This window comes from Trachurus japonicus, chromosome 24 (genome assembly GCF_045865225.1).
Source record: "Trachurus japonicus isolate A0001 chromosome 24, Traja_1.0".
Taxonomy (NCBI): Eukaryota; Metazoa; Chordata; class Actinopteri; order Carangiformes; family Carangidae; genus Trachurus; species Trachurus japonicus.
Window position 1 is genome coordinate 17,671,309 of NC_140930.1, and position 27,836 is coordinate 17,699,144.

Below are 27,836 nucleotides of genomic sequence, written 5' to 3' on the forward strand. Positions count from 1 at the left end.
TCCACATGTTTCCCAACACCTGTCCCTGACTAGACTTCTTTATTATGTCTCTTTAGATATTGGACTGTGGTGATGCTCAGTTCCCCCAAAATATGAACTGATGAATCTGACTGAAATAGGATGTTTTAAAGGTTTTAAAAAGGTCCTGATGACCAAATATTATTGTGTTAAATCACTTACAAATAGGTACACAGGACATGTGCAGGTGAGATGGTGCGTCATGTCATTGTCTCCTCTGTGGTTACCACTGGAGCCACCTGACTGAAACAGATTGCTCTGTTCGATATCACACCTTGAGACAATTCATCCGCACACCCTTAATAATCCCACTCTGCAGGGCCTGCATAAGTAATGCTGCACATGCATATTCAAAAGCGTGGCGTCCGCTCCTTTTAGGCACAGTTGGTTGTTGGAAAGATTCTGAAGTTAAGACATTCAGTCATTTTTGGGATAAAAACATGTGATATACATAGTTTTTTTTTTAAAAGAAAGAAAAAAATATATAATAATAAGTGCGTCCATGTATTAAACTTGTAAACAGACATTTTTTCCAGGGCTGATGTGATACATTAAGAACGGTTACCAGACTCTGGATGGTGATATTTGACTGAAGCATCTCCATCAGATAGCGTGCCCCCTGTGCCTTCAGCTGGCAGTCCTCCAGCTCCAGGTTAATGATATCTTGGTTACTCTAAATCAAGGAAATTTTAACACTGGAGAAGTAAATATAAAATCCCATTTCTCTCTACATCTCAACCATTGCATTTGCTGATCATTGTACACATTTGAGGAATGAAGGGCCATCCATACCTGCAGAGCTATGGCCAGAGCTTTGGCGCCCAAAGGTCCCACACCATAGTGGTTCAGGTTGACGGTGGCTTCGTTCAAATGACGGATGAAGGAGGAAATAGGAGTGGTTCTTAACCGCTGGCAGGCCTGCAGGTAAATGTCTGCACATGGTAAATTCTTTCTCTTATTTGTGGCATCTGGAATGAAAAAGGAGTAGGACAGCATGAGTGAGACAGGGTTTCTGCTCGTTGGCTTGTAAACACCACATGTAATGAAATTTAATTATATATGAAAGTAGATGTAAGTGTGAGATTGAAAACCAGTTGGGTCGATGTGGCCTAGAGTTACCAAGTTACCATGATTCACGTATTGATATTTTGGAGGTAACCTATATCAATGCTTTGGAAGACAAACCCTGAGAAGGTGAGGGGGATATCCATCATTACTGGACTGAATGACCATGTTAACCTACCGTCTGTTTCCAGATCAGTGTCATACTCTTCACCATTGTCCTGCTCTTGGCCCTGGGTCTGTCCCTCCTGGTGCTCCATCCCATCCTGGACTGCTGCTGGTTGATCAGGTGGCTGCTGCTGGACTGCTTCTACTTCTTCAAACTGATCCATCATCATCACACAAGAAGCTAATAGAGGCCTAGCTCTTTCAATACACCTGCACAAAGTCCTGAGCGAGACAGGTGAGTGTTTCAGTTAGCATAGCCTACTGCAGTGTGGACATGAAAAGCTGAGGGCATTGCCCACAGTAGTAACTTATGAGACTGGACAGACACACACTGAGGGTGAATGAGGTTTCCGGTCTAAGTTACGTTAGAACAACCCAACATTGTAACCTTTGATTTGGACCAAAATAAATCTCATTTAAAAGTTTAAAGTTATGCGTTTAGCAGGAATGTAAAATTACCTCTACAGTTGAAGGTAAAAGAAGACGACAGCCTACCCGAGCCAGTTATGTGATCGTGTAAAACTGACAAAATAAATCAATTAATAAATGACCGTTAACCGCGCAAAAACAGAATGCAGTTGCTTGGCACTGGAATCGTCGACGTAAATGCGTCATTACGTAAAGCTGTAGCCTACGTAAATACGATATTACGTTTTTCCTGACACACAAATCGTTAGCCTACACGTTTACCATGGATGAATATAATACATCCATGACTTTTACAGTCCTGTGAGGACAATTTGAATTATCAGGTCTAGTAGAGTACAGTACAGTTCACAAAAATGGCCAGTAGGTGGCGCTGCTGACCGTGAATACTTCCGTACACCACACTGTATCTACGGCAAAGCTGGTAGATACAGGTCAGTGATGCCTTCACACCAATACATCCATGCTTCACTCTCAACCCACATGCTTTATTACTCTTATGTGTCTATTTCACTCTATTTTATATTACTCTTTTAAAAAAAACTATTTTTATTTAGTCCACCCTATGTTGCTGTCAGGTTAAGAATATTATGGCTCAGGTTTCAATGAGCCCATAATTATTAATGTGTTAATCAGACTGCTATGAGTGTGTTTTTACCCCATCCAGGGAGAAAATATGAGAAAAATGGAGGGGGAAAAAAAAAGAGAGAGAGAGAGAGAGGCCCAGAATGGTAAATTGTTCTTGCCATCCATAAGTAAATGTCTGTCAGTGTGAGGAGGGAAGTGGGGATCATAAATGCTCTTCCTTCAGTAAAAAGCTGACTACCAAAAGTCAGGAGGAAACAGAACAAAAGATTTTAACATATCGAGTAAAAACAAAAGATGTGACTCATAAAGGGAAGTACAATTACAATGAAGTTATAGTTTCATGATAATCGGAGGAAACTGTTTGGTGGCATTAAAGTAGTTATTGAAATATCTTAAAATCTATCCTGTCAAAAACTGAGTAGCTCCATGGATGGGAGACATTTCCCCTGCTGAGTGCTGAACAAAGGGAGCCTGAAAGAAATAAAAGCATGAATGACCTTTTCTGAGTTTTGCAAACTGAAGTAAATCCCTGACTTTGGCAACATGCCTCAGCTGTTTGAAAACATGATTACACAACTTCTGTCATTTGGTACTTCTGGTGTCATGACTGGAACAAATAAAATCACTTTAATTAATTTCAGTGGAGGAAAAAAAAAAAGCATGATCTTTCTTGTAGTTAGAAAATAAAATTTAATCTATTCAGGGTAACAGAGTCATACATAGCAGATACAGGCCCAGAACAGACATTGAAATACTGCTCAGCTGAAAAAGATTTCTGCTTGTTTTCACAGCTGTTTGACAGCGCAACATGACAGACAGACTGGAAAGACTGAAGAGACAAATCACATCAAGTGATTAACAAGCATTTCATATATGTTTATGTATACAAAGCAGTATAAAACAAGTACAATAATGGACAGACAACAAGTACAAAAACAAGGGTGTAAACATTTTGTGTATATGTGCTTTTCATGACGCCAGCGTCACCACAAATCGGATCAACCGGTATCTGCCATCGTCAAGGCAGGGTATAGAAATCAACATTACAAAAACAAAACAAAAAAAACTCTACTCAGTTTGGTGTACTTGTATTGAGTATTATATCCTAAAAACTCTACACCTGTATATTCGACTAGCATACAAAGGAAAACTGCAGGACACTAAGCCTTTGTGGGCCTCTGCACTGAAACAATGCCACACAGTTAACTCAGGGCTTTTGTAACAGAGCACCATATTCATTATTAGTGTGTTTCCTCAGCGTTGTTTCCAGTCGTACTCTACAGTTTACATTGGTCCCTTTACGTAGAGGTGGTTGAAGTAACAACTAGGCACAGCGCATTAAGTGTTGACAACAACTCTTAATGCAGAGATGAAACTGGGTATTTCCAGTCTTCCAATGGACAGAGCCAGCTCATGTAACAGTACTGAGGACGCCCCACAACCTCAGGTCCTTGGGCAGAGTCTCCGAAAGTCTCCAGCTTGGAGCTCAAGTGCTTATTTAGAAATGTTATTGCCAGTTATATTTTCATTGTAATGGCTGCCACTGTGGTGCAAGGTTGGGCTTCAGGGATGCGGTGTCCCTGCTTTTCCTGGTTTCACTTGGTGTCAGTGGACAGCTGCTCCAGCAGAGGGTTGGCCTCGCTTTCAGGTGTTTTGACGCTGTCTGTTCTGACGATGCACGTGGGCCGGTGGAGATTGAGCATCACCATTAGCTGCTGCCTCTCCAGACGGAGCTCCTCGATCTGGGCCTTAAGGTCTGAGTTCACCATCTCCAGACGCTCCGATTCCTGAATGGAGACATTTCATTATCAGACCCTACAGAGCAAATAATAAATAGTACTTCAGAGTTCTTGGATCGATTTAGGTTGGTTCATTTTAGTTATGACCATCATGACTTTAAATTGTGCTTGCGTGCAGTAATCCAGATTGTTTAAACCAGGCTTGAATTAGCCTGATTGTGTTGGCTCAGAATGGGCTTGAACTTAGCTCAGGTCATTTTAAATCAGGCTACTCTTGGCTACTGCCCTTAACTGCTCTTCTTCTGCTCATTAGTATGCAGTGCTGTGTCATGAACTCACCCTTTGAAGGAAGTCGGTCCGTTCCTTCTTTTTGTTTCGGCATCGTGCTGCTGCTACTTTGTTTTTCTCTCGTCTCCGTTTCCTCCTTTCTTCGTCTTCATCCATCTGCAAACACAAAGCATCGATAGTATAAGACATAAATATCATCTGGCTGTTTTATATGATTCTGATAATTATGAAACACATTATATAAACCTACTCCCAAGAGTAGTTATCACTACACCACAACCTCTTTAGTAATTCTTGTTTAAAGCACAAGAGGGAGCAACATCTTTATACTTATACTACCACATCATAGTATAACAAGTGCATACTGGTAATTTAAATCAAGCATTTTACTGAGAAATAAAGGAAAATACAGTGTCCTAAACCAGCTCAGGCCAATTTGTCAATATGTAACTTTTTATGATTTCATGCATTTTCTGTCATCAAGTGATAACATTTATTGCATCAAACAAATAATTCCAGTTCCTGAGCAACTCACACTAGAAAATAACATCTCTTCAGTTGTTATCTGCAGCTCCTACAATTACATCAGATCACAAACATGAAGCCAAATGCCTTGGTAATACCCAAATTAATCATTTGGTTCATGAGGTGGGGCCTTTGAAACATCCTCAAACTGATACCATCCTTCTTGTTTCTGCCCTTTGGCCTGATAAGCATGTTTCACACACCCTACTCATGCACCATTTCCCCTTTTTCTCCTCTTTTCTCTTCCTCCTCACCTCTGTCTTGATGGCGAGCGGCCTCTTCCCCAGCCTCCCCAGGAAATGCAGCGGGGACAACATGGAGCCCAGCTGGCGGAAGTCAGCCAGCTTGAGTTGATCAGTGAGTGTGGTGGCCGAGATGCCCGCCAGCGGGCCCAGGCTGGGCAGAGAGCCCGCCGCCAGCGAAGGGTCAGGTATCTGTCCCGGCATCATGTCCGACCCGGCCACCACCGCCGCTGTAGGGAGAGAGAGAAAACAGGAAGAGCAGAAGCAATTAGGACAAGAAAAAGAAGCCAAAAAAAGAACTTGCTGATGATTAAAATTTAGTGCAACTCTTTTTTAGTATACTGGAAAGCAAAAGTGGACACACCCCTTTTAAATCCTCTAGTTTTTATTGCCCTCTTTCCTAAAATAACCATTTAATGGCCAATTCATTCTGCAAAATGTGATAGAAAGCCTTTGAAAGAAAGAAAAGGATATCCCTGAGTCGCTCAAGTCCAAAATGTGTATATGATCCACGTAATTATTTCCTTCTCCCTGTAACAAACTGCAGTCATCGGATCTGTTCTTTTATCTCTACTATGATCTTTGAGGATTGGCACCGCTTCAGAAAAAAAAAAAAATTAACCATCTTCGGCATCAAACATTTTTCTAACTACATGTTGCCATTTCCAAGAATGCATTCATACGTTGACAGCTTTGACAGCTGTGTTATCTTCTTAGTCAGCAGCCGGTGAGAAAACAAACTGAACACTGTCAGCAGCCACACACTCATCTCTGTAGCTTCACATGCAAAGAGAATGTCATGAACCCCCCGGGGTCTGATCACACAAACAGAGGACTATCTTCTACTCTTACACTCCCGACCATTAACCCACCAGTGGGTTTTTCATCTTGAATGTTCATTTCGGTTCTCGTAAAGAGGACTCAAAGGATATCAAAAGCATTTGTGTCAAAACAGAGCGGGTAACACTCATACATTCCACCGCCACCCTCTTTCAACAATTTTGGGTAGTTTAGAGGGTTTGACCGCAGCACTTTTTAATGTAATCAGGGAGGAATGAGGGGCAGAGAGGAGGAAAAAGGAGAACTTGTGCGGGCCTAAAGGAAGTGGCTGGAGAATTAAGACGTCTCTCTAATTACTGTAAGACCAAGAGTTGGAAAACTTCTGATGGCCAAATAAAAAACAAATGTTACAGATGGGAACAGTGTAACATGAGCCGCCTCTACCCTGCCCATCCCTGCAATCTCTTGAGGAGACGCAGACTGAGAAGAGAGAATTTTAGAGAAGTCTGACAAGAAATTGTTTCCTTTACTGTCCAGTATTTTGTGTAGAAAATAAATAGAAATACATCAAATGAAAAATATCCAGTAGATAAATGGGAACAGTTTGAATAATGGAGGCAGACACTGTTTATAGAGACACAATCTCTGCATAGATCAAATCTGTTTTGGACCAAACCTCTGCATGACTGATACAACTGAACAACTGATACTTCAGTAAGTTTGGCGTGGTGACAGGGGGTCAGCTAGGATTACCGGCCAAAGCTATGAGGAGTTTTAAAGAGATTGATGATATCAGTGTGACTTCTGCTTTAACAGCTTAATTCACATTTGCCTCCAGAGCATTTGGCCAAACCTGAACCTCTACAGGTTGGGCACAAACCGAACAAAGCCCCTCTCATATGGAACCAACAAAGAAGTGTATTGTGAGGTGCTGCGAAAAAAACAGCTGACTTCGCTGGTGGCTGACCAGGCGACGGGGCTCAGAGTATTGTAAGTTATACCAAGTTTTCCTTTCTTTGCTTTCTCTTTCTTTTTCTTTTGCAGAGGTGAAAGATTTGAACTATTACAAAGCCATAGAGGAGGTAATGAAAAAACCAGGGTTATGTAACTCTATTCTAATGTACTCCACCCTGCTCTTGGGCTGGTCTCAGAGTGTTTTTACAGTTGGGCCGGGGTTTGCTGTCATGCATGGCAGCCACCAAACCTGCTCACTTGTGGCAAAAAGAAGTCACTTCTGAGCAGCAGTCCTGACATTTCTCTGCGAACTGGTGTGGCTTCAGAGATATATAGATCATTATTCTCCACGTCCACACCGTATCGTTTCCATTTCACCCATTAGTTCAACAACCTGAAGTGACAGGTAGCAAATATGATGCAAAACAGTCAAGCGAATAAAATCTAAAGCACATGTACAACCACGAACTGTTGTTCTCACTTATTTTTGGGGGGGAAGGTTGTTACATGCAGCATTTAACCTTCCTGTATTAATGAAACTATGGATATTGTTTTACATCTAAAGGGAGAAACAGTGCATCCGTAGCCAAAAGTCTTTTACTTAATATCCCTACTACTCCTGAGCTGTTCCACCTCCAGTTTGCATGATTTATTTGCTCCAAGGACAAGTTGGTGTGTGGAGCCAGTGTCCAATGAGGCATTTTATTATTTAAATCCTAACTGCCCCCTCCTTCTCCCCCTCTTTCTCTCCCTTTCCTCACTCCCTCACTCCCTCTCTCCCACTGTATGTATACTCCCATTTACACTGCACTTGGCAGCGGCCTGTTGTTTTTGCTGGAGAGGAAAAGAACAAGACAGCCCTGGTAAAAATCTCTCGCAGACAAAATTCCCTCTCTCTGAAACTCCCGAGGGGCATAGAGGAATGAAAGGTGCCAAGGCCTTCTCATTCTGTGTAAAGGCTAAGAACAAGGCAAACCATATGGCAGCTGATCCAGGGGTGAGTGAGAGCGGAGGCTGTTAAAAAATAGCCAGACAATAGTGTAAATTGTTGGACTGGAGGTGACTGAACTGCTGCATTTATTATGAAGTCTTTTGACAGAGCAAGTGGCCTGTGCAGACTTACAAGAATGTGCCTCCGTGTGTCCAAACATCTGTATGTTTTACTAAATCCATCCAGAAATCTGTCCAACAGGAGCGAAAGCCCCCCCCCCCCGTCCTGCGACACGTGACAACAGAGTGTGCCATATTTTTTCATATTTTGCTCATTGCTGACCAATAACGGCGCTGGAATTCAAAAGATGCAATCCAAACTAACCCCTGGGCCGAGAAAACAGCCACAGGAACTGAAGCGCCCATTAGGAATGACTGAGCGAATCGCTTTCAGAGCCAAAATGGAGTCCAATATCCAAGCTGGCCAGACACCCAGGACTGGTTTACAGACTCGGATTAGGCTCCATCCTGGAGAAACACGATTTTTCAATGGAAAGTGACGCTGAAAAAATAAGTTTGTTCAGGAATAATCTTATTTTATGTCTATTAGACTGGCTCGTACTCAGTACATTGTAACTGAACCCTGCTCAGTCAGACATATTGCAAGGAAAGCCCCCATTCCTCACTATGGCTTGTTGAAACATGCAGCTGAGGCCAGACCTCGCCACAGACACACACACACACACACAGTAATACTCTTCTGCACATAAACATATATAAACCTCATATTTGTCTGCATGACATCAGATCCCATAAATCAAAAAAACCACAGAGGTGGTTTTGCCAGCCAGCAGCCTCCGACACAAAGGTGAAATCATGTGTGAAGCAAGATGCCTAACAATTACGAGACATAAGTGAGTTACACACCATTCAATTCAAAGACAATTTATAGTCTCATTGTAAACTGACATAACAGACTCTCACTGTGCCTCGCCGGTAAATAAAGCCTGACTTTAAAGTTGAGTAGAAAGTTGGTTTTATGTTTAATCTGTTCCGTTGCTTTCAACCTGCCACACAAGTGACTGAAAATCCCCCTTGCAAATTCGACACCCCGTCAAGCCTCGAGACATGAAACCCCGAAGAAGTCTCATCTCTACAACACAGGGGAAAGTTCGCTGATGCATGCGTCGCAGGGTGTAATTATACTCAAATGCATGAGTCAAAATGATTTTTTACATTTCTTTTTTTCAAAACAGGGGTATTTTGCTCCTTTTTTTTCTATCAGCAGCAGCCTGTGGCGGAGGATTAGTGGTCAGCGTTTGATGATGCAACGCGGTAACTGTGCTTTTGCAGTCGAGCAGAAAAGCCAGTGCCACAGCTTTTAGGCCCACACTGGCCTCAAACAAAGACACCTACACAACCCAGCAGCAGTGTGGGCACCGCAGCCTCTCAGGGCAAACTGAGAGGAGACGGGCTGAAGCCAAGGGCGGGGAGCCGAAATGTCATGTATTACTTATGAAATATAGGACCGTGCTCTACGCAGGTTCTGGCGTCGGCCCAAAACTAATCTAACGGCATGTGAGCTGTGGATAGCTGGAGGTGTTTGTGAAGAGAGCGTGTCAAGAGAGTGACGGTTCCTATACGTGAACATGCCAGCATGTGAGTGTAGCCTATATATACACACACACATATGCACAATCCGCCGGTTTCTTCGCTCACATACTGTATCTGTCCTCAGCTCGACCAAATGTGTCCATTTCCTGAGTCATTCCTGAGAGCAATTAGCTGTGCTGAGGAATTCAGCCCCTTACCAAACGCCAGCAGCACGACTGGAGGCCCTATTATTCTCAACCCCTATAGAGACGGTGATGGAGAGGTATGGGAGGGGGCGGGGGTGGGGGGGTTACAGGGGCATTTCAAAGGCTACTCATTATCTTTATATACTGTTGCTTTTTAAGAAGGAGACCACTTACAGCTATAAATCTGACCAGCACAGTAGTTTTGGTGACTGAAAGCAGGAGTCAGAAGTATTTGTTGGCCAATTTATCTTTCCCTAAGTCTTAAAAGTAAAAATTTTTGTGATGCCAAGACTGCTCAACTTTTAAATCACTGGATCATAGTGTTACGGGAAAGACTTGCACACTTTCCAAGATGCTATTTGACCGCTTTTTGTCAGTGTACTTCATTTAAGTCTAATTTTGGACTAATAAGACATCGCACAGCCCACACACCAGCATCTTGCAAAACTCTTGCAAATAGCTTCTACAGCTCCAGCCTCTACACGAGCGCTGAAAGTGAACAATGTGCAGGGAGGCTCGGGCCAAGGCACACTCTCTCAATCTCTGGCCAAGGTCTCAGCGATCATCATTACCGTCTGCATTCAGTCAGGCCGTGTGTTGAGTTACAGCCCTTTCGCAATTCTCAGAGGAAACCAGGGATGTTGGCACCAACTTTCCTTGAGGACAGGACAGTCCAAATATACAATATCAACATTCTTCCGACCTCTCATTATATTTTCATTGGAGGGACAAGACAGGACACGGGGAGGGGCAGAGAGGAGCCACCGTGATGATAATGGCTGTTGTTTGGATCACGCTGCGGTCATCGCTGGCCATCAAACTCAAGAGTGATCGTATGTGGGAGTGGAAGTGATTATCACAACAGAAAATGGGATCTCTGTTCATTTCAGCTTTCATTTCTCTTTTGGCTGTTCTTATGGTTTTCAACAGCTCCCATACACTGAGGGAGACTTTTTCTTTTTTTTTAAAATTCCTCTAGTGAAGATAGCAAAACCTTCACACAGCAATTCAACACAATTAGGAACATTTAACCTCACAATATTGTCGATGATGGTGATGATCGAGCTCCGTTTTCTGCTCACAATCGCTGTCTGGATGCGGCAGCAGTGAGCAAAAAGCTGGAGTGTGCAGTGCATGCTGGGGTTATCTTTTGTTCGCAAGGAAATTACACAAGAGAGCGGGAAGTTGAACGATTGCATTTTATTGTCGACTTCAGCACAAGAATGAGACATTTTTCAGGCAAATTCAAACACGAAGCACCTGCAGATATGCACAAAGCATGAGGACTGTGGCTGCCTTCATGCAAACATTACTATGTGATCATTGGCTGGATTCCCGCTTGGCTTGCTTCATGCCATTCAGACAGTCACACAACTATATTCTGCATCTGGGTGGTCCTGGTTGAATTATTATAATGTTACTATTTTTCTCCACATTGTAAGTCAGGATTAGACCTTGCAGGGCGCAGAGCTTTGGCTTGTCTCAGACATGGATTAAATGAATCAAAATGCAGAATGCAGACAAAGGCTATTTCAAATGTATGGGGTTCGCGTCTATGACAAATCCGAGGCATGGTACTGTGCAATCCCTGACAATGAAAAAAATTGGTCAACCGTGCACAGAAAATTAGATTTAATGCCCCTTGCTGAAGCAATCGCCGTTATTATGTAACGTGTGGTTGTCACTTTATTGCTGTTTCATACTTTGCACTCTGATATTTCCTCATCTGTCCTACGTCAAGCAGACGCTTGCTCTGATCAAACAAGCCCCAGTGTCTACACACTGTACAATGTGTTCAATCACTCTGTTGTTCTCGGAGGCTGTGAGGGAAAGGTCAGCGCTTAGGTCGACATTTAGTGACAACACTGTTTTCTGTGTCAACAGAGAAAACAGGCTTCAGGTCCGCAAGAAATCTGGAATTCATAAAGTATCTGTAGCCCTTTTAGGAGGGAGCTGTTACTGTGCTCTTTTCTTCTTACAAAAAAAAACAGGCTGTCATGGCTCTTCTCTCACTTACACCTTTGGACATTTGGGTGTTTGCTTCCACCGTGTACATCTAGTCTGTCTTGACACACTGTTTTTACAAACCATGTGGAAAGGCTTATGGGAACTACAATGTGATACTGATAATGTGATACCCACAGCAGTGAATAGCTGCTCCCCCCAGCATTAGTATTAGTATCATTGAGCCTGGCTGTTGCATAGTTGGCTTGCTCGCCTGCAATGCGTCTGCTGTCTATTCAGTGTAGTGGGGTGCAGCTTGGCAATTTCAGCTCTCCGGAGACGCACTGGAAGGCATTTCTACTTAAAATAAACCCTGTGCGCCCACGTCCAGCCTCACAGCCCTGTCGGCCCTGCACTGCTTGTCGGCTCGCCAGCCCTTCCCCATTAATCCACTGCAGCGTTCCATTTATGCGGAAACCATCCTACGGATGTGCCCGGGCAGGCGCTGGGGCATTTAAACCCTCTGCAACACACGCTTGTTCGCTTAGACACACGCAAACACAGATCAAGACACAGAGGAAACGCATATATAAAGAACACACAAATAGTTTCCCCCGTGTGGCACGCTGCTGCATGGGCAAGCACTGCACCAGCTGAGCAGCGTGCCCTCACTATATAGGAAAACACTGAACCCATGAACTTGCAAGTCACAAACACACACACGCACACACGATCCACCTCTGCCAGTCATAGTTCCCATTCCATGATTGGCCTTAAACCTCCGGGTCAACAAGGTCAGATAACTGGACCTATCTGTGGCCTAGATAGAGTTACTGTTACACAGTAAAGTGTAAATCTTTTAAAAGACCCCGAAGTGATATTTACTGGCTCATCACAACAACGCGGCTGAAACAAACCATTGCTGTGACGACGGCACCGTGTACTGTACTGGTGTCCATTTATCTGGTAGTATGCAAATTCACATGAGAGACTGGCGCGCGCACATACACACACACACACACACACACACACACACACACACACACACACACACACACACACACACACACACACACACACAGAAACAAAGAGGTTCCTTAATCCAGTATCTATAAAAATGCAGTTAAACATACTGAGCATGAGCAATATCATGGGCCAAAGCAAAGACTACAGATATAAGCCAATCGGAGTGCACATTCTTGCAGCACTAACATGCTGCCAAATAAACTTCACACTTCATTTACATCGCTTATGTTTCAAAATGAACTAGCTAATGCCAAGAAAAGATTTTTTTTTGTGCAGCAGGAGGTGATACTCCAGCCTCCCTGCTTACTTAATTCTAAAACTGCTTTACATGCATACAGTACTTATACTTACTCAGAGAAAACTTGTCAGTCGTCTTCTGTCAATGATGCAACTGGGTTTGGACGCTATAGGGAGGTAATAACATAAATCTTGTTACTCACAGAAGAAGTATTATTGTTGGTATTAGAGCTGAAACATTAGTCAGTTGATTGATGGAGAGGAAATGATCCAAAAACTGTTGACAGTTCATTAATTTATTGATTATTAAGCAGAAGTACCAAACATTCACTGGTTCCTGTTTCACAAATAAATGTGAGTATTTGATGCTTCTTTTGTTTTGTTTTGTTTTTTCCAAATGAAAACTATAACCTTAAGCTCTGAAAGTGCAGTTTTTAGGATAAATTATTAGTTGATTGATCCCCCCCAAAAAACATGAATCCATGATTTACATAAATAAATAAACTTGAGCCTTTAGCAGCACCCAAATCATTGTTATGTCTTGAATCCATCCTTATTTATTAGTATTATTATCATCATCTTCTATCAGTGATTTTGCAAATCTGCCACTCTCAGCGTGTTATCTCTCTGGCAGTTGCACGAGTGTTGTCTTTGAAGTTGAGATTTATACTGAGGGAGGCGGATGTTGTTGTGGTCGTTACAGGTCGATTTATTGACAGCATGCAAGTCCAGTTTAATTCCGAACGTTCAAGTTCTAATTCAGAACGTTCCGGTGTAAATCAGAACGATCCCTCCTGTGTGAGACGGCAGAAGCTCGCGCAGCTCCTTGTTCTCTCGTGCACCACACTGACGTTAGCTTATAGGAAGCCCCCACGATGGATGTGCGGCGAGTGTGGCGTTACATAACCGTCTCCACAAGGCTAACCGACACTTCTCCTGTGTTTAGCAACGCCGACGTGAAGAATCCCGAGGTGAAATAAATACCTCCGGTTCGATTCCGACACTGTCTGACTGGTGTAAAGTGTCTGTCTGAGCGCCAACGGCTCTGTAAATAACAAGCCGGGGCGCGAGAGGCGACCGTTGCTACAACACTTGCAACAACAACGAACTTAACGGTCGTTGTTGGCGGTGGCAGCAGCAGCAACAAATTGACGGAAAACTTTAAAACTAATTTAAAACGTCGGACACTTTAAAACAACCGCGGAGTGATACAACAAGCTCGTTAATTGACGCTAAATGCCGCACTGAAACTCGTTAAACCAAACGTGTTGGGGTGAGTCCCTACAACGTGGTAAGTAAAAAAAAAAAAAAGTATTAAAAATATGCAAATATTTAAAGCCTAAGCCGACGTGAAGCTAACAACTTAGCATACAATAGAAAACAACAGCACTGCTCTGCTCGGTGTGTGACAGTCGGACTTACCTGTTGTGCGTCCAAAAAGCCGCAGTAGTAATAATAATAATGGCGGGGAGTCAGGAGTCGGATGTCGGTTTTAGGGGACTGGCTGAAGTCGTTGCATCAGCCCGTTTAAGTACCGAGCTTGTCTGTGAGGGCTGGGGAATGCGGAACTGCTGTCCCAGACGTAAGCATGGATGAAAATAATGTAAGAGGAGGTGCTGCTGCTGCTGAAGACACACACACACAGAGGTTTGTTTGCTCCACCCCTAGCAACCAAAAAGAAAAGAGAGAGAAAAAAAAAACATACACAGACCTGACACAGACTGGAGGAGAGGAAAGTTTTTAGCTGAGGGACAGACACACAAACATGGGAAACACACGCCTTCAGACACAAACGAGTCAATAAATAAATAAGTGGCTATAAACACACTCACTTTAGCTGCAGTAGGCGGAGGTGACAAAGTTGAACCATTGACAACAATAAAAGGCTTAAAGTTATCAGTCTGGTTATAAGTTGTCATAACCTGCTATAATACATCTCGCACCCTTAGATCATCCTCCTCCATTCATTTGACTGTCTGTCCCCTCTACAAACTCACTCTCACAAACCACTGGATTCAGATTGCCCTTTCCCTCTGATTTGAACCTGTTTTTAATCTTGTGTACCTCTTGTGGTTTTTATTGTTTATTTTGCGCTTTCTTTTATTCATTGCAAGGTGTCCTTGAGTGACAGAAAGGCGCCTACAGTATGAAATAAAATGGCAAGGCAAGGCAATTTTATTTGTATAGCCCGTTTTTACAAACAGTTTGTCTCAAAGGGCTTTACATGGCATCACAACAACATCCTCTGCCCTTAGACGCTCACATCGACTGAGGAAAAACTCCATAGAAAACCCTTTTAACAGGGAAAAATCGGAGAAACAGACGGATCCCTCACCCAGGACGGACAGACGTGCAATAGATGTTGTTATAGACAAAATGTATTATTATTATTGTCGTAGTAGTGGTGGTGGTGACAATCAAGTCCGACAAAGGTCAATAGGGGCAGGTAATTTGAATACTTAAATGTGACAGTATCCATCCATGTGTTTGGCTTGTGGGGCCTTTAAACAAATCAGCCTGTTCCAGTGACCCCTGTGACCTATTTTCATCTGTAGTGTTTAAAAGGTCCAAGGAGGTCAGGTTCCTTTTTCTTTTTTTTGTAACAGAAATATATCTAGTTCACCTGTGTTTATCTAGTGACCTCTCATTCCTGTACCCCCAAATCGGTGCTGTGTAGCACTGGGTTACCTTCCTCTGGAGCACATGCCGTTATGTGTTCCTCCCTCAGATCAGACTACTTGTGATTATTTAAGTACAAGGAAGGATGTGGTTTAGTGCCTGATTGCTTTCAGAAGATGGCTAACATGTTAAATAACTGTAAAACCAAAGAATAAAGCATGTTATCCATTTCACTAAAGTCCTATAGTATGACAGCAGTGTCAGATTGTTCCTCTTACATCAAATTGCTGCCTGTTCCCTTTTTTCCAAACAAAGATAAGTCATCAGTTCCTGTTTTTCTTGAGGAAAAAAGTGGAATTTAAAACCATATTATTATTACAGTTAAGAATTCATTTAAATACATTTATTGCACCCTTTTACTCAGTGCCCCATTGTCATTTGTCCTTTTATCTTCAGATGTCTTTTGCACAGATTCATCACAGCTGTTACACATGTTTGAAGGAGACGAGCTGCTGAAATCTTATTATTTCAGCTGGTAGAGGAAGTTTGTTGCAGTAAATCTTTTAGAATATTCACACATGTGGCTTTGGCTGTTTTAAAACCGTATTTTATTTTCCTCAAATGCACCTTAATTAAGCTGTCATTGAATGAGAAAAAAAACAGAACCACAACACATGTGCACCAAATCATGTCTAAGTATTTCAGATGGTGCCTCCAGAAACTTCCAGAAAAACTTCATCCTCATTCTTCCTGCTGCTTCCCTCTAGTGTGGACGGCTCTAACTACACCCCTCTGGACTGCTGCAAGAAAACTAAAACCCTGCACTTTATAGGTACGTGCAGTTATACTCTTAAAAGACCTAAAGCTCTGTAATATAATGAGTTGTGTATTTATTTAAATAAAATTTTGGTTGCAACATTTAGGGTTCTCAGTTATCGTATAGTCGAATAAATCGTGCCAAGGTCTACATCCTTCACAAAATAGCCTACCCAAGTACAGCTGAGCTGCAATATAATACCCACAAATGTAGATTTTGGCGTATTATCCCCAAATGTAATAAAATAGTAAGTTTTAGCATTATTTTAATACCTTTTATTAAGGTTTTTTTGTATTATTTGACTTATCTGAAGCAGTTTGCTGTTACACAATACCATCTCAACTGTTCCATCTAGAACAAGCAGCCGAGTTATTAAAGGCTCACAAAAATACCCCACTGTGTTCCTTTTTTTAGATTCTAATTTGGTTCTGCTGTGATTTATGTCTCGCATAAGAGGGGAGGTCGGAGAGGGGAGGGAAAAGGGAAGGGAGAAGGGGGAGAGGGAGGGGGGGTGCAGGCAGTGCGTCACAGTCACTCTTAACATAGATGACAAATTTTAGGGGAGACATAATAAAGCAGAACTGAACCGACAAGCAGACAGATTTCATAAAACCGGAGAGTGTTTGGCCATCGATGTTCAAGACAAGACATTGGTTTTCCCCTTCCAGGTGTAGACTTTCAGCTGACTTCCTCTGGGCCTGCACAAAGGCAGCCAGAGATGTCACTCAGTACATCAACACACATGGTGCAGGCCCATTTGGCACTTTAAGCCTTTAAGAGGGAATTGTCCCTGCCAAGAACAATAAGCCATGATAATGACACAGTGAAAAAAAAATACACCCGTCTGGATATTCAGACCAAGTATGCAGGGCATATTAATTTGTTTTACAAAAAAGTTGCTTTTTAACATTAGAGAAACAAGTTGTGAGCGTGTAAGGATACACAAAGACAAGTAGAAACATTGCTGTTATGGAAAATCAGGGTCTGATTCACAATGTGGCAAAGACAAAGTGTTTAAAGCTCGAAGTTGGTTTGATCTGTTTGGAAGTTCAGAGTTCCATCTCAACATATATATCAAGTTTGTTTTGGTTTATTCCAATCCTGCAGAAAGTCTTTGCATTAAAACTTAATCTTGTGTTTCCAACAGCTGCCCAAATGATGAATGGAGAGGGAGAGCAGTTTGTGGTTTGCATCTTTTCCAAACTCATGCACGGTTCTTGGTGTGTGGGCGTCAGGAGTCAAGGTAAAAACAATGTAACTGTTTTTTGCACCAGAAATCACTGCTTTTCTGTTTTATTTATCTTTTTAGCAACGTGTGTTCAGGAGAACATTTGGTGCATTGATATGAGCTTTATCTTCTTGGTTGAATGAGATGTGACACAAGTCTTGTTTTCTTATCTTATTCAAAAGATCAACCTGACTCAAACCTGTTGATTTTAACTTTATGTGTTCTGTCGCAATATTATCCATCGCATCTCTGGGAAATACCCATTGTACCAGACACCTCCGGATACAATCCTGACTCATCATCCACCATACTGCGGAGCTTACGGACAAACTGTATTTTTGAGAATGCTCTATTTTATAAGTTTCCTTCCTTCCTTTTTTTGTCTTCCCAATTAGTCCCAGACAGTTGTAGATCGCGTCAAAATACGTGGAGTAACGCGTTTAACATCCACATTTTAGGTCTGTTTATTTAAAACTTTGATGATTGGTTCCCTGCATTTTGCCATTTGGGTATTAGATTTTGAAATAGTGCATGACTATAGAATGAGTGTTTTTTATGACTAAAACACTTCAGGACTAGATGGAAAAACATATTTTTTGTGATTTATTCAGCAAGCATCAACAAATGTTGTTTTTTCAGGCTATTATTTGCAGATACAGTATATAAAAGATTCATGCATAAATACCACCAATACACGAAAATGATAACATGCATTAGATACCCTACATGATTATGTCTGATGTGATCAGACTGTTAACCAAAACAGTTTTTCCTATCCAGTTATTTACATGAACATGACAGATGTACAGGACAAGCTCTCTTTAATGGATTGAGGCTGAGGCAGACTCCTAATCACTTAGTGCACCACTTGCGTGCTGTGGCTGACTTTAAACCCTCTTCATCTTCATCTTCATCTCCCTCTCACAGCAAAAAGCTGTCATCTATGAAGCCAGTACCCTGACCCCACCCTCATTTCCATTTTAGTAAAAGCAATCGAGTGTTACTGTCTTAATGCCATGAGAAATGGATTCACCATTTGATGCATCAAACTCTATAAAAAGTACATTGCAGCTGCACACAGAAATGAAATCATTGCAATTTTAGAAAATGTTAATTTAATGGTATGGTTATATTGGAAAAACAGGCAAGTCTTTTCAAAATGAAACACAAGATCTTTTTTTGTTCCTACCTTATCACGGGAGGTGCCATCTCCAGTTGGATACTGTTCGTTTACATTTCAGTACCATTTTTTTTAACACTGCCACAAGGTTGTTCTCATGTCAGGTGACCCAGCCTTTCCAAACCCCTATGACATTGATTTATCCATGTAAATATAGCACTTCCTTGGGAATATCACAGCCAGCAGGAAACAGAGTGGTCAGGAGGTGTATGAGGATGAGATAACAGAGGTGGAAACAGTGAGCAAACAACAAATAACAGAAGAATAGAGATCTGTAACTGGAGAATGTGAGACATATAACAGGATGCTGATGATCAGGGAGACTGCCCTTCCACCCTCTCCAAGTTATGTATTTTATTAATTAGCAATATCAAGTCAGTGCTTTACAACAGCATTCACATTACTTCAAGATGACAAAGAGATACAGAAATACAAACTTCAAAAAAAGAGTGGTAAAAACAAAAAGGTATGTATGCTTAGACTGGGATTTTAGATTTTAGGAGTCATAATTTAAGTTCATCCAAATAAAAACAGCCTTCATGCACCAAGTGTAAAGTGAAACTATAGGCCTCTTTCATTGAGGACATGAGGAAACAGGTTTATGAAATAAATTCAGATTGAATTCAGTTATGTGGCCTCAGTCTAAATGTTACTAATGTTACTCACACAGGTGTTCTCTGACAGTTCTGCTGACTTGTGTAACTTCCCCCAAAACTTTATGAGGTAATAATAATGAAGATTACGGTGAAACAGGTGCAACTAGAGCAACAGGGAGAATAAAGGAGCTGTCAGTCAAGCAGTCTGGACCTACGTACATGAGGAGAGCCTTAATCAGTCAGTCATTGAAAACACCGGTGTAACCTGCATTTACCTCCAGTATATAGTGTTTATACATACTCATATTTCACTTCACTATTTCTGCTTCGTGAAACTTTGAACTTTTACTTAACAGCATGTTTAATTTCTGTATTGCTTATTTGCTTTGTTTTGAATTTTCATGCAAAACATCAGTCGATGAAATCCTGTAAATGTATTGACCAAGTACCACATAACTAAAATTGTTCAGCATTGACACTAATGCATCAGTAATGATTATCCAACAATGTTATAATAATGACAATATTTTTACCATTCCAAGTTACCAAAGTTACTTTTGAGGGTCAATACATGATACGAGTGTAATAAGATGATTTAACAACCTTAAAATTAATTGAGACAAAAGAAAAGGGGAACTCAAATGTTCAGGGATTAAACAACCCAAATATGCTGATGATGAGCTTCCTGGAAAGCCACGACACTGAAATATTGCATAAGGACACGCTTGTTATTCAATGCTTTTAACCTCCAAAGTCACAATTGAGCCACTGTATCAACTATGATTTTGGCAGAATTGTTTCTATTTCGTTCTCAAAGTAAAAAATGAGAATTAATACTTCCCCATACAGCTGAGTAACAGCGGGCGGAGGTCTCTATCCCCACTGTAAAATAAGAAGTTCACATCTTGGACAGCGGGTTTGTGGCTTGATGGTTGGTTGTGAACAACTCTCAGTATGTGATATTTTGCAACTCTGAAACAGGCTATGGAGGTGAGAGGCATCACGCTGTTGGACACAGAATCCGACAGAACAAGTGGAGTGGACAGAGAATAATAATAATAATAATAATAATAAACTTTATTTCTATAGCACCTTTCAAAACCAAGGTTACAAGGTGCTTCACAAAATACAAATACAATATCATTGAAACAATAAAGCAATTAAAACATCATACAGAAAAACAGTAAACAGGCATAAGATAAAATAGTGGAAATGGATAAGACAATAGAGAAAAAAAAAAAAAAAGCATTAAGATTATTACACAAATGAGTCAGAACGCATCAGAGCTGTTGACAGGCCTATCCATCATCGCTCGAAAATAGCTGAGCACCAAGACATCTCGCATACACACACGGCTGATTGGAAACAGTGGCGTAGCAGTGAAGGGAACAAAGTACTCCAACATTCATTGGCCTTTCAAAAGGTTTCAAAATCAAAGTTTATTTTTGAAATTTGATGTTATCAGCATTATAATAAAATTTTTGACAACATATTTATATTCTAATATTGAAGCAATTCAGAGCTGAATGATTTGATTTTGGTTTGTAGTTAGTTTGGCAGTGGATTTCAGACACACAGACGTTTTGTCACACAAACACCAAGTAGTCTGTCTTATTGTATAAGCCTTATTGTTCAGTAGTTTTAAGATTGTAATGTATAATGTTTCTCAAGTAATACGGCAACTTATTCAGCCCACAGCAATATTTAATATAATCATATAATTTAGTCATTATTTAAAATGACTGTCTTTATTAGGACAAATCAGTCAGTTTAGATGGCTGCATGCTGTCATCTTGGTTTACTATGCCACTCATACAGTCCAACAGAGTTGAGCCCTTGTTGTAAACTTAATGCACATTGACAGTGAGTAAAAATTAAGTATTACACTAAACCTATGGAGCCAAGTGTGTTAATGAAGCCCAGAGCTACACACACTGATTACAGCGTCTTGAGGGGAGAGGACTGAGATTTCACACTGTGCACTTTCTCAAACACTTGCACATGAACCTAATAGATGTGTGTAGTTGTTGGTTCTGTTATTTGTAAAGGCCTGATAGTGGATACATTAAGAGCAATAGGGGCCCAATGAAGAGCTGTGGGTAAAGTGGACTCTGGTGTGTTGGTGCTGTCTCTTGCTCATTCTGCAGCTCCCCCTATTGATGACTGAAAGAGACTACACTTCTGTCAGAGCCAGAGTCACGCACTGAGACGCATTGTGTGTTTTAATTGCGTGTCAAACAATAGGTTTTCTGTCATACGTAAATGTCTTACGTAATCCCTTGGGCTTGAATGCGGTCACATTAAGTGCATCCACTGCTGCGTTAATGTTGCTTTAAAAACACAATCTGCCTATTCAAAGCCGAAAGCAAACGGGTTGTGAGCATTAGATGTCCTAAGTGTTGTTCCGGGAAAGGCCTTGGCACTGGTGGTCAATTACTTATTACTCCAATTGTCAGTATGCACGTGATGAGGGAGTTTCGTCTGTCCATGCTCTACAACACTCCGGCTCGGCCCTGCTTCGACATTTTCCGGTAACACGCTACAGTCCGGCCCCGAAATATGACACCAGTCGCCATGGAAACAAAACAACTGCAACCACCCAAACATGGTCATATAGGAAATGATACGGCAGCGGTGGCAATCGCGTGTTGACGTCACGCATAGCACGCACTGTGCTGCTGTGGAATCGGATTCCCTTGACCGTGACAATAGTGGAGCTGAGAGAGCGAGCTATGAATAAATAATTAACCTGCTGTTTCTGCTGCTCCCACTCATTTTAAACACGATTCAATCCCCAGTGGTCATGGTTACTTTATGTAACGCTGGATCCAAAAAAAAAAAAGGAAAACACTGACAATTGCATGAATTGGGCTGTAATATGACATTCCTGACTCTTTTTAACTAAGTTTTCCAATGGATATTACATAACTTATTTTTATTAGCAGGAACAGACGAGCAGTTTTTATTTTGTTTTTATTGTTTGTTTTTAGGAGCTCCTATCATCTCATGTTGACCAAAAAGCTGGGATTCAAAGTTCACTCTTGACCTTGGAAATGACAGATGACTGAACATCCAACCACGAGGTCCATTTAGATCTTCGTCATCGCATGAAAAGATAAGTTGACACTCATAAGCATGAAAAGATGAGTCCATCTAGTAGCTCCTCTGCAGCTTTTAATGAAATATAATGGTGTTTTTACATGCAATTTGCTCAATTGATGTGGAAGGTCAAATAAATTAACTGCTTTTCAAGGCTCTTCGTTCATGTTTGCCTGAAAGCTCAGGGTAAGTGTTCATTATCAATGTTGGAAATATCAGGCAAAAAATGATCTCACTATGTGCTATATGATTAAAAGCTCTACAACAGGTCCTGGATGAACCTTGTGGCCCTTGTGGGGAGACTCACTTCAAATTAATATTCCTGACTGAATAACAACAACAAAAATGTTTGCAGTTATCTTCTTTTATTACCAGCATTATGCTATTTTTTGCATCTGATCATTTGTAATAAGTAAAAAAATAAACTATGTCATAAAATACATCTTGATAAAATACATGACATAATATTTTTTCATGGAAAACTCGAAAGGAAATGTCGAGGGACACCTTACAGCAAGATGTTACACCTATACGCTACACATTAGTATCCTTTCTTTTTTTTCACTTGTTACAACACAACTTTGTCAACATTATTACACACATTAGGCTATTGAGCATGACCTAACTTCACATAAATCACATTTAGGGATTTTTAAAAACACAAGATACCACCTCTTCTTGGATTACAGATGACTTTTGTATTTGCATGCATTTTTGACACCAGCACAAAGTCTCATCTCAAGAGAACTGCACCAGCATTATGGAAGAAATCGACCCTGTTACAGTCACAGAAAACATGTTGTCTACACACAACCTTTGATGTTCAGCTTTACACAACATCAAAACTCACACTATAAAAGATTATTTGAGAAAGATCATAGCTTGCTGGCTGGTTAAAATACGATGACAGTATCGTTGCATAACTCGTTTGCATTCACAAGGCCAGAAGTGTTGGAGAGTTAAGACTATCTTTCATTAACTCAGACGTAGCAAGGCTGCCTTTGAGGCTCTCGCAGCCCTCAGCCAAGGAATCAATCTCAGAGTAATTAAAGGAAAACACTGTACGGTAATTGCTACAAGTGGGACTGGAAGACATGATTGGCGTGCTCAAAGATTCAAGGTCGTTTGCCACAGACTTGTACAGGGTTTCCCAGTCGGAGAGGCAGAAGGGGCCGCTCAGGTCTATGTCAGGGACCGATACGGCTGTTTCAGAAGTCACTGCCATCTCGAGGCTGGGCACCAAGTCATCCAGGTCATCTCCATTCAAGTCCTCCAGAGCTTCCTCTTCTGCACTCGAACACAGGAGGATGTTGGAGTTCCCCAAAATGGCTGCAGCAGGAATGCAAGGGACCTCGTCAATGTCTTGACCAATAGGGGCTTCTCCAACTGCCGGGTTGCTCTCTGGGTTTTTTCCACTCTCTAAGATGGACAGCAACTGTGGGGAGGCCGGGGGATCCTGCAGCATTGTGTTATCATCATCTTCGTTAACCTCCTCCTCCTCCTCCTCCCCCCCTACCTCCGCCTCTTCCTCCTCATCATCATCATCTTCATTTGGAGGGAGTTTACATGATGGTTTGTGGGAGGCTAAGACCTGCTCCAGTCTCTCCTTCTCCTTCAGCAGGTCGGCTATCTCCGTCTGGAGGGCAGACTTCTCCTCCTCAAGCTCGTCGGTTTCCTGAGGAGATGAGGGAACAATATCAGAGAGAGGGCTTGGCATGAGGGAAGCATGAAAACAACGGTGCCCTATGGCGCTCTGCAGTCCTCCCTGCTGTGCTGCTGTGATCTATAACGACAAGCGACATGTCGTAGGCTACAGCACTGTAAATGCCTTCAGCTTTGGAGGAGCGCGTGTGCTGTGTCAATGCATATGATTTCACAAAACAGGATACTTACAGCTTGTAGAGTGTCTATCAGCTCCCTCCGTCTGTTACGACACTTCGCTGCAGCAATTTTGTTCCTCTCCCTTCTGATCCTCCTCCTTTCCTCCTCCTCTTTGGAAGGCTAAAGTCAATCAGAAAAATCCCATTTAAATATACTTCCTTCCTGCCAAGTCTTCTCATATCAGCTGTTTGGTTTTTTAAAATCATTTGAGGAGAAGGGGGGGGGGGGAAACGTTGCAGTGTATGCTGGGAATACTGATCTAGTCGGTGCAGACTCTTTCAGTTGAGGCGTTAAAATGCTGCACCACTGGCACTGTCAAGGCAGCCACGTGAACGCGCATTTTATGCAATTTCCCATCCCATTCATAAACAGTGCGGTGCTCCTCACTCCAACAGTAATTAGCAATCGCTGCACCAATTAGACATAATCCAATCACCTTATGTGCAACTCCCTGTAGTAATTTAGCTTCATTACTCAGTTTTAGTTCAATTTTACTGCAAAAACAGTTGCATCCTATTTGCATGTCCCTTTTTTAAAATATCGCGATAGCTCAGTTTTCTTATTAACCTCTGTGCATTATAGAGAGCCAAGGGATGGATAGGATGCGATATTGTTGAAGAGCAATTGATTGCTCAATCGCTTGCTTGGTTAATTGATTGATTGTTTGATTGATTGATTGGCTACCTGTAACCTGTATTTGTGAACGTGACATGCCACTGCCTCCTCCCCACCCTGTTTCTTTGAATACCTGCTCTCTCTGCCCTTTCCTGCTGGAGGGCTTCGCCTTGCTTGCACCTGCCGGGGAGGACGGCTGCGTCGCGCCGTGAGTTTTGGACTTAGCTCGGCCGGACGACGGAGAGGCAGATGTGATGACTGTCGGCTGCACCATCCACCTCAGATCCGGAGAGGTTGAGATCGCAGTCACGGTCGGAACAAAGGAGTCTGCTGCACTTGTATCACTGTCCTGGAAAAAACCACATCACAGAAGCACACACAGACACACGCATGCAGACAAACACCAATTTAGCTTATCTGATGAATGTGCAACCACGTTCATGGCTGACCTTTAGATGTGCATAAATGTTACATCAATCATTTGGTTGAGGAATGGCAAAAAGACGAAAATCAATGCTGTCTGTACATCCATCAAAAATCATCTACACGTCCAATCTTAAAATCCCTATCAGTAATTTTCATCACCATTCTAAAATGAAAGGTCACGACCAAGACATGGCTATACCTCTCCATGAAATAAGACTTAATGTCACCGCGCTGTCTCCACAGATTTCGTATGTGGAGACTGTAGCCTATATATGTTTGAATCATTTTCAGCACGGGACAGTAATCCTGTTGAAGATGATGCTGTCTATGAAATCTTGGATGTGTGTGAAGAATCTGAGGCATGCAACCCCATAGCCTATCATCCGTGTGCATCTATTATTCTGCAAGAATTTTCGTTCTGAGAGGATCATTTCTTGGATGATCAGATCCGCTTGTACCTTGGCGCTGTCCACTGATGATGAAAGCGAGTCAGGAGGATGCTGGCTGCACCCAGGGGTGTCCCCGCCAGGCGATGCTGTGCTACAGCTGGACGAAGAGTCGAACTCAGTGCAGGAGTCTGGATGCATGTTCTCACCTAAAATCACTGCATAAAAAACAGACTGGTCTATTCAAAAAAGCAAAACAGACAGCTAAACGCCTACTTATATTCCATTTGCCAGGTTCATAAATGGTAACTGTGCAGATAGTGGAGAGGCCCGCCTTTTATAGTGATCTGGAATTTTATGAATGAAATCTGTGTGGTGAGACCGAACCATTCCACAGAGGGAGAGGTGAGGGTGAAAAAACCGGCAGATGTTTCTCCATGCACTTTAACATTTAAATGGGCGAAAAGATCCAGCAGCAACATTAAGCATCAATTTTTATTTCTTACTCATTTAATTAAGTCAAATATCAAAACATAGCAAACATGTGTAAAGGGACACCCCCGCCTGCAAGAGGTGCCCATCGCCATGAATGAACTACGTCATCTCATGTATGCAGCATCTGCATCATATACATCATGTTCCTTTTATGTCCACATATGTTCATGAGACGTATCCTAATTGGATTGGTTTATTCGTGGCATCAGAAATGCTGTTGCAGGTGACTGCAAGTGATGGCAGTGCAATATGTTAATAAACTGTTTAAAACTGAGGATTTGGTGTGTTTAGTACTTCGTGTTCCCATCGAACAGAGCAGATTTCAACAATGCTGGTGTGCTCCTATAGGGACTATAGTGATATATTATGTAAACAATGACTCCATTTTAGCTTTTGAAGCAATACTGCAAACCCCAGCATGATTTCATCAATGCACAAAACCTCCAACACACCGGTGGATTACTTATGAGCTGCTAAGTGAGGTGTCATCCATATATCACATTTGCCTTTCACCTGTCTCTGCATCCGAACAGGGCTCCAGCAACAGATTTGTTGCTGTAGTAAAGCAGCCAATCGCCGAATGGACCGCTGTCGAGCCATATATGGTGTTTCCGGGGAACAGGGGCGCGCTGTGGCGCACAGAGTGAGAGCGCGCAGACGGACGTGTGGCTGTGTGTGGCCCACTCACTCACACTTACAAAAGAAAGTGAAACATGAGCCAAAAAGCTCGGCCGTCACGTATTTTAGCCCCCCAATAACATCAGCGTTATTCTCTGTGGCCGCAGAGACACTGCTTTTAGGACATGAGGAGGAGGAGGGCGAATCCATGCACTTGACCCACCTCTGCCACAAGAATAGGAATCTACGCAGATATTGATCTGTAGATGTACTAGCCTATTTATAGTTTCTTTAGCACCACACTAATGGCGTAATGCAGATAATTGGAAATATTAGGCCCCTAATTTTCTCCAAGTAGGCTTTCATGACTCACTGATTGATGTGAGGGCTGATTTCCTTATGATCGCTTATGATATGCTACATGTTTTTGTTCTTTTGATGCAATCAACTGGCACCAATGTAGCTTAAGCCATCTTCCCGCATATCCTGAATCAGACTCTATAGAAAAGGGGTTCTTATAGCAGGCGGGATAATCTATATTTAGGCTTCGGATGACCTCACAGATCCACCAGAGTGAAAGGGATAGATGGTGAATAGAGGGGGGGCCTCACCCTGTTGAGAGGGGCTGCGCTCCCGGCTGCTTCCCGGCAGTCACAGCCCCCTCCAGGCTTTTTTACCGGCACATCATTAGGTGGCCAGCTTTAGCCCATTCAGTCACAGGCGGCTCAAGACCAGTGGGGTTCATAGGTCGGACATAGCTGTAGACACCCCTCACTACAGCTCAAAGAGTTGTTTTCTTTAAAGCAACTTGAGCGTGAATATGAACAGGCCGAGTTTATTTTTAGACTCTGTGACATCAGCGTTCAAAGTTCATGCAAAATAGGCAAATAGACTAGGTATTTGTTCATGGTGCTCTTGGCGTGTGCACTGTTGCTAAATGCAATTAAACAAAATAATAAATAAACAAAACAAAACAAAAAGCAAAACTCGGATAACATGACTCAAATAATTAAATATTCCCATTTATATTGCTATTTATTCCTATTACAATGAGGAAAAAACACAAAAATCCTAGAGGTCTGTCAAATAAGCACAAGGGCACTTCAGAGTGCAATATGTATAAAAATGTAATAATGAAGATGATCTCTTC

General features: G+C 42.0%; 3 protein-coding genes and 1 long non-coding RNA gene across 5 annotated transcripts; 1 reads left to right on the top strand and 3 right to left on the bottom strand.

Moving 5' to 3' along the window:
* Window positions 1-303: 303 nt before the first annotated feature.
* Window positions 304-1,842, bottom strand: LOC146961800 (uncharacterized). Its single transcript, XM_085771713.1, has 5 exons — window positions 1,708-1,842; window positions 1,262-1,470; window positions 811-986; window positions 584-691; window positions 304-420 (listed from the first exon to the last, which is right to left on the bottom strand). The coding sequence occupies exons 2-5, from the start codon at window positions 1,416-1,418 to the stop codon at window positions 304-306; spliced, it is 558 nt and encodes a 185-aa protein (XP_085627839.1). The 5' UTR covers window positions 1,419-1,470; window positions 1,708-1,842.
* A 1,277-nt stretch (window positions 1,843-3,119) lies between these two features.
* LOC146961801 (jun dimerization protein 2-like) lies at window positions 3,120-14,228 on the bottom strand. Its single transcript, XM_085770482.1, has 5 exons — window positions 14,149-14,228; window positions 12,841-12,893; window positions 5,069-5,286; window positions 4,341-4,445; window positions 3,120-4,049 (listed from the first exon to the last, which is right to left on the bottom strand). Exons 3-5 carry the CDS (start codon window positions 5,261-5,263, stop codon window positions 3,858-3,860), a joined length of 492 nt encoding a protein of 163 aa, XP_085626608.1. The 5' UTR covers window positions 5,264-5,286; window positions 12,841-12,893; window positions 14,149-14,228; the 3' UTR covers window positions 3,120-3,857.
* LOC146961802 (uncharacterized) lies at window positions 13,257-22,632 on the top strand. 2 transcript variants are annotated; one of them, XR_015035180.1, is made up of 4 exons: window positions 13,257-14,017; window positions 16,113-16,177; window positions 17,310-17,405; window positions 22,157-22,632. It is a non-coding gene; the product is annotated as an uncharacterized LOC146961802 (long non-coding RNA). The 2 variants fall into 2 exon arrangements; XR_015035181.1 differs by having other exon boundaries at window positions 13,257-13,742.
* Window positions 22,618-25,902, bottom strand: LOC146961803 (protein c-Fos). The gene is made up of 4 exons (XM_085770480.1): window positions 25,646-25,902; window positions 24,895-25,110; window positions 24,159-24,266; window positions 22,618-23,940 (listed from the first exon to the last, which is right to left on the bottom strand). Exons 1-4 carry the CDS (start codon window positions 25,772-25,774, stop codon window positions 23,200-23,202), a joined length of 1,194 nt encoding a protein of 397 aa, XP_085626606.1. The 5' UTR covers window positions 25,775-25,902; the 3' UTR covers window positions 22,618-23,199.
* Between the last annotated feature and the right edge of the window lie 1,934 nt (window positions 25,903-27,836).

Bases quoted from the DNA above. Each gene is read 5' to 3' on its own strand.
- LOC146961800 (XM_085771713.1), bottom strand. From the start codon at position 1,418: ATGATGATGGATCAGTTTGAAGAAGTAGAAGCAGTCCAGCAGCAGCCA. The intron at 987-1,261 runs GTAGGTTAACAT...TTTTCATTCCAG, and splicing joins CACTGATCTGGAAACAGACG to ATGCCACAAATAAGAGAAAG. The intron at 692-810 runs GTATGGATGGCC...TCCTTGATTTAG, and splicing joins CTCTGGCCATAGCTCTGCAG to AGTAACCAAGATATCATTAA.
- LOC146961801 (XM_085770482.1), bottom strand. From the start codon at position 5,263: ATGATGCCGGGACAGATACCTGACCCTTCGCTGGCGGCGGGCTCTCTG. The intron at 4,446-5,068 runs GTGAGGAGGAAG...TTGTGTTTGCAG, and splicing joins CGCTCGCCATCAAGACAGAG to ATGGATGAAGACGAAGAAAG. The intron at 4,050-4,340 runs GTGAGTTCATGA...GTCTCCATTCAG, and splicing joins GGACCGACTTCCTTCAAAGG to GAATCGGAGCGTCTGGAGAT.
- LOC146961803 (XM_085770480.1), bottom strand. From the start codon at position 25,774: ATGCATCCAGACTCCTGCACTGAGTTCGACTCTTCGTCCAGCTGTAGC. The intron at 24,267-24,894 runs GTATTCAAAGAA...GATTGACTTTAG, and splicing joins GGAAAGGGCAGAGAGAGCAG to CCTTCCAAAGAGGAGGAGGA. The intron at 23,941-24,158 runs GTAAGTATCCTG...TCATCTCCTCAG, and splicing joins TGATAGACACTCTACAAGCT to GAAACCGACGAGCTTGAGGA.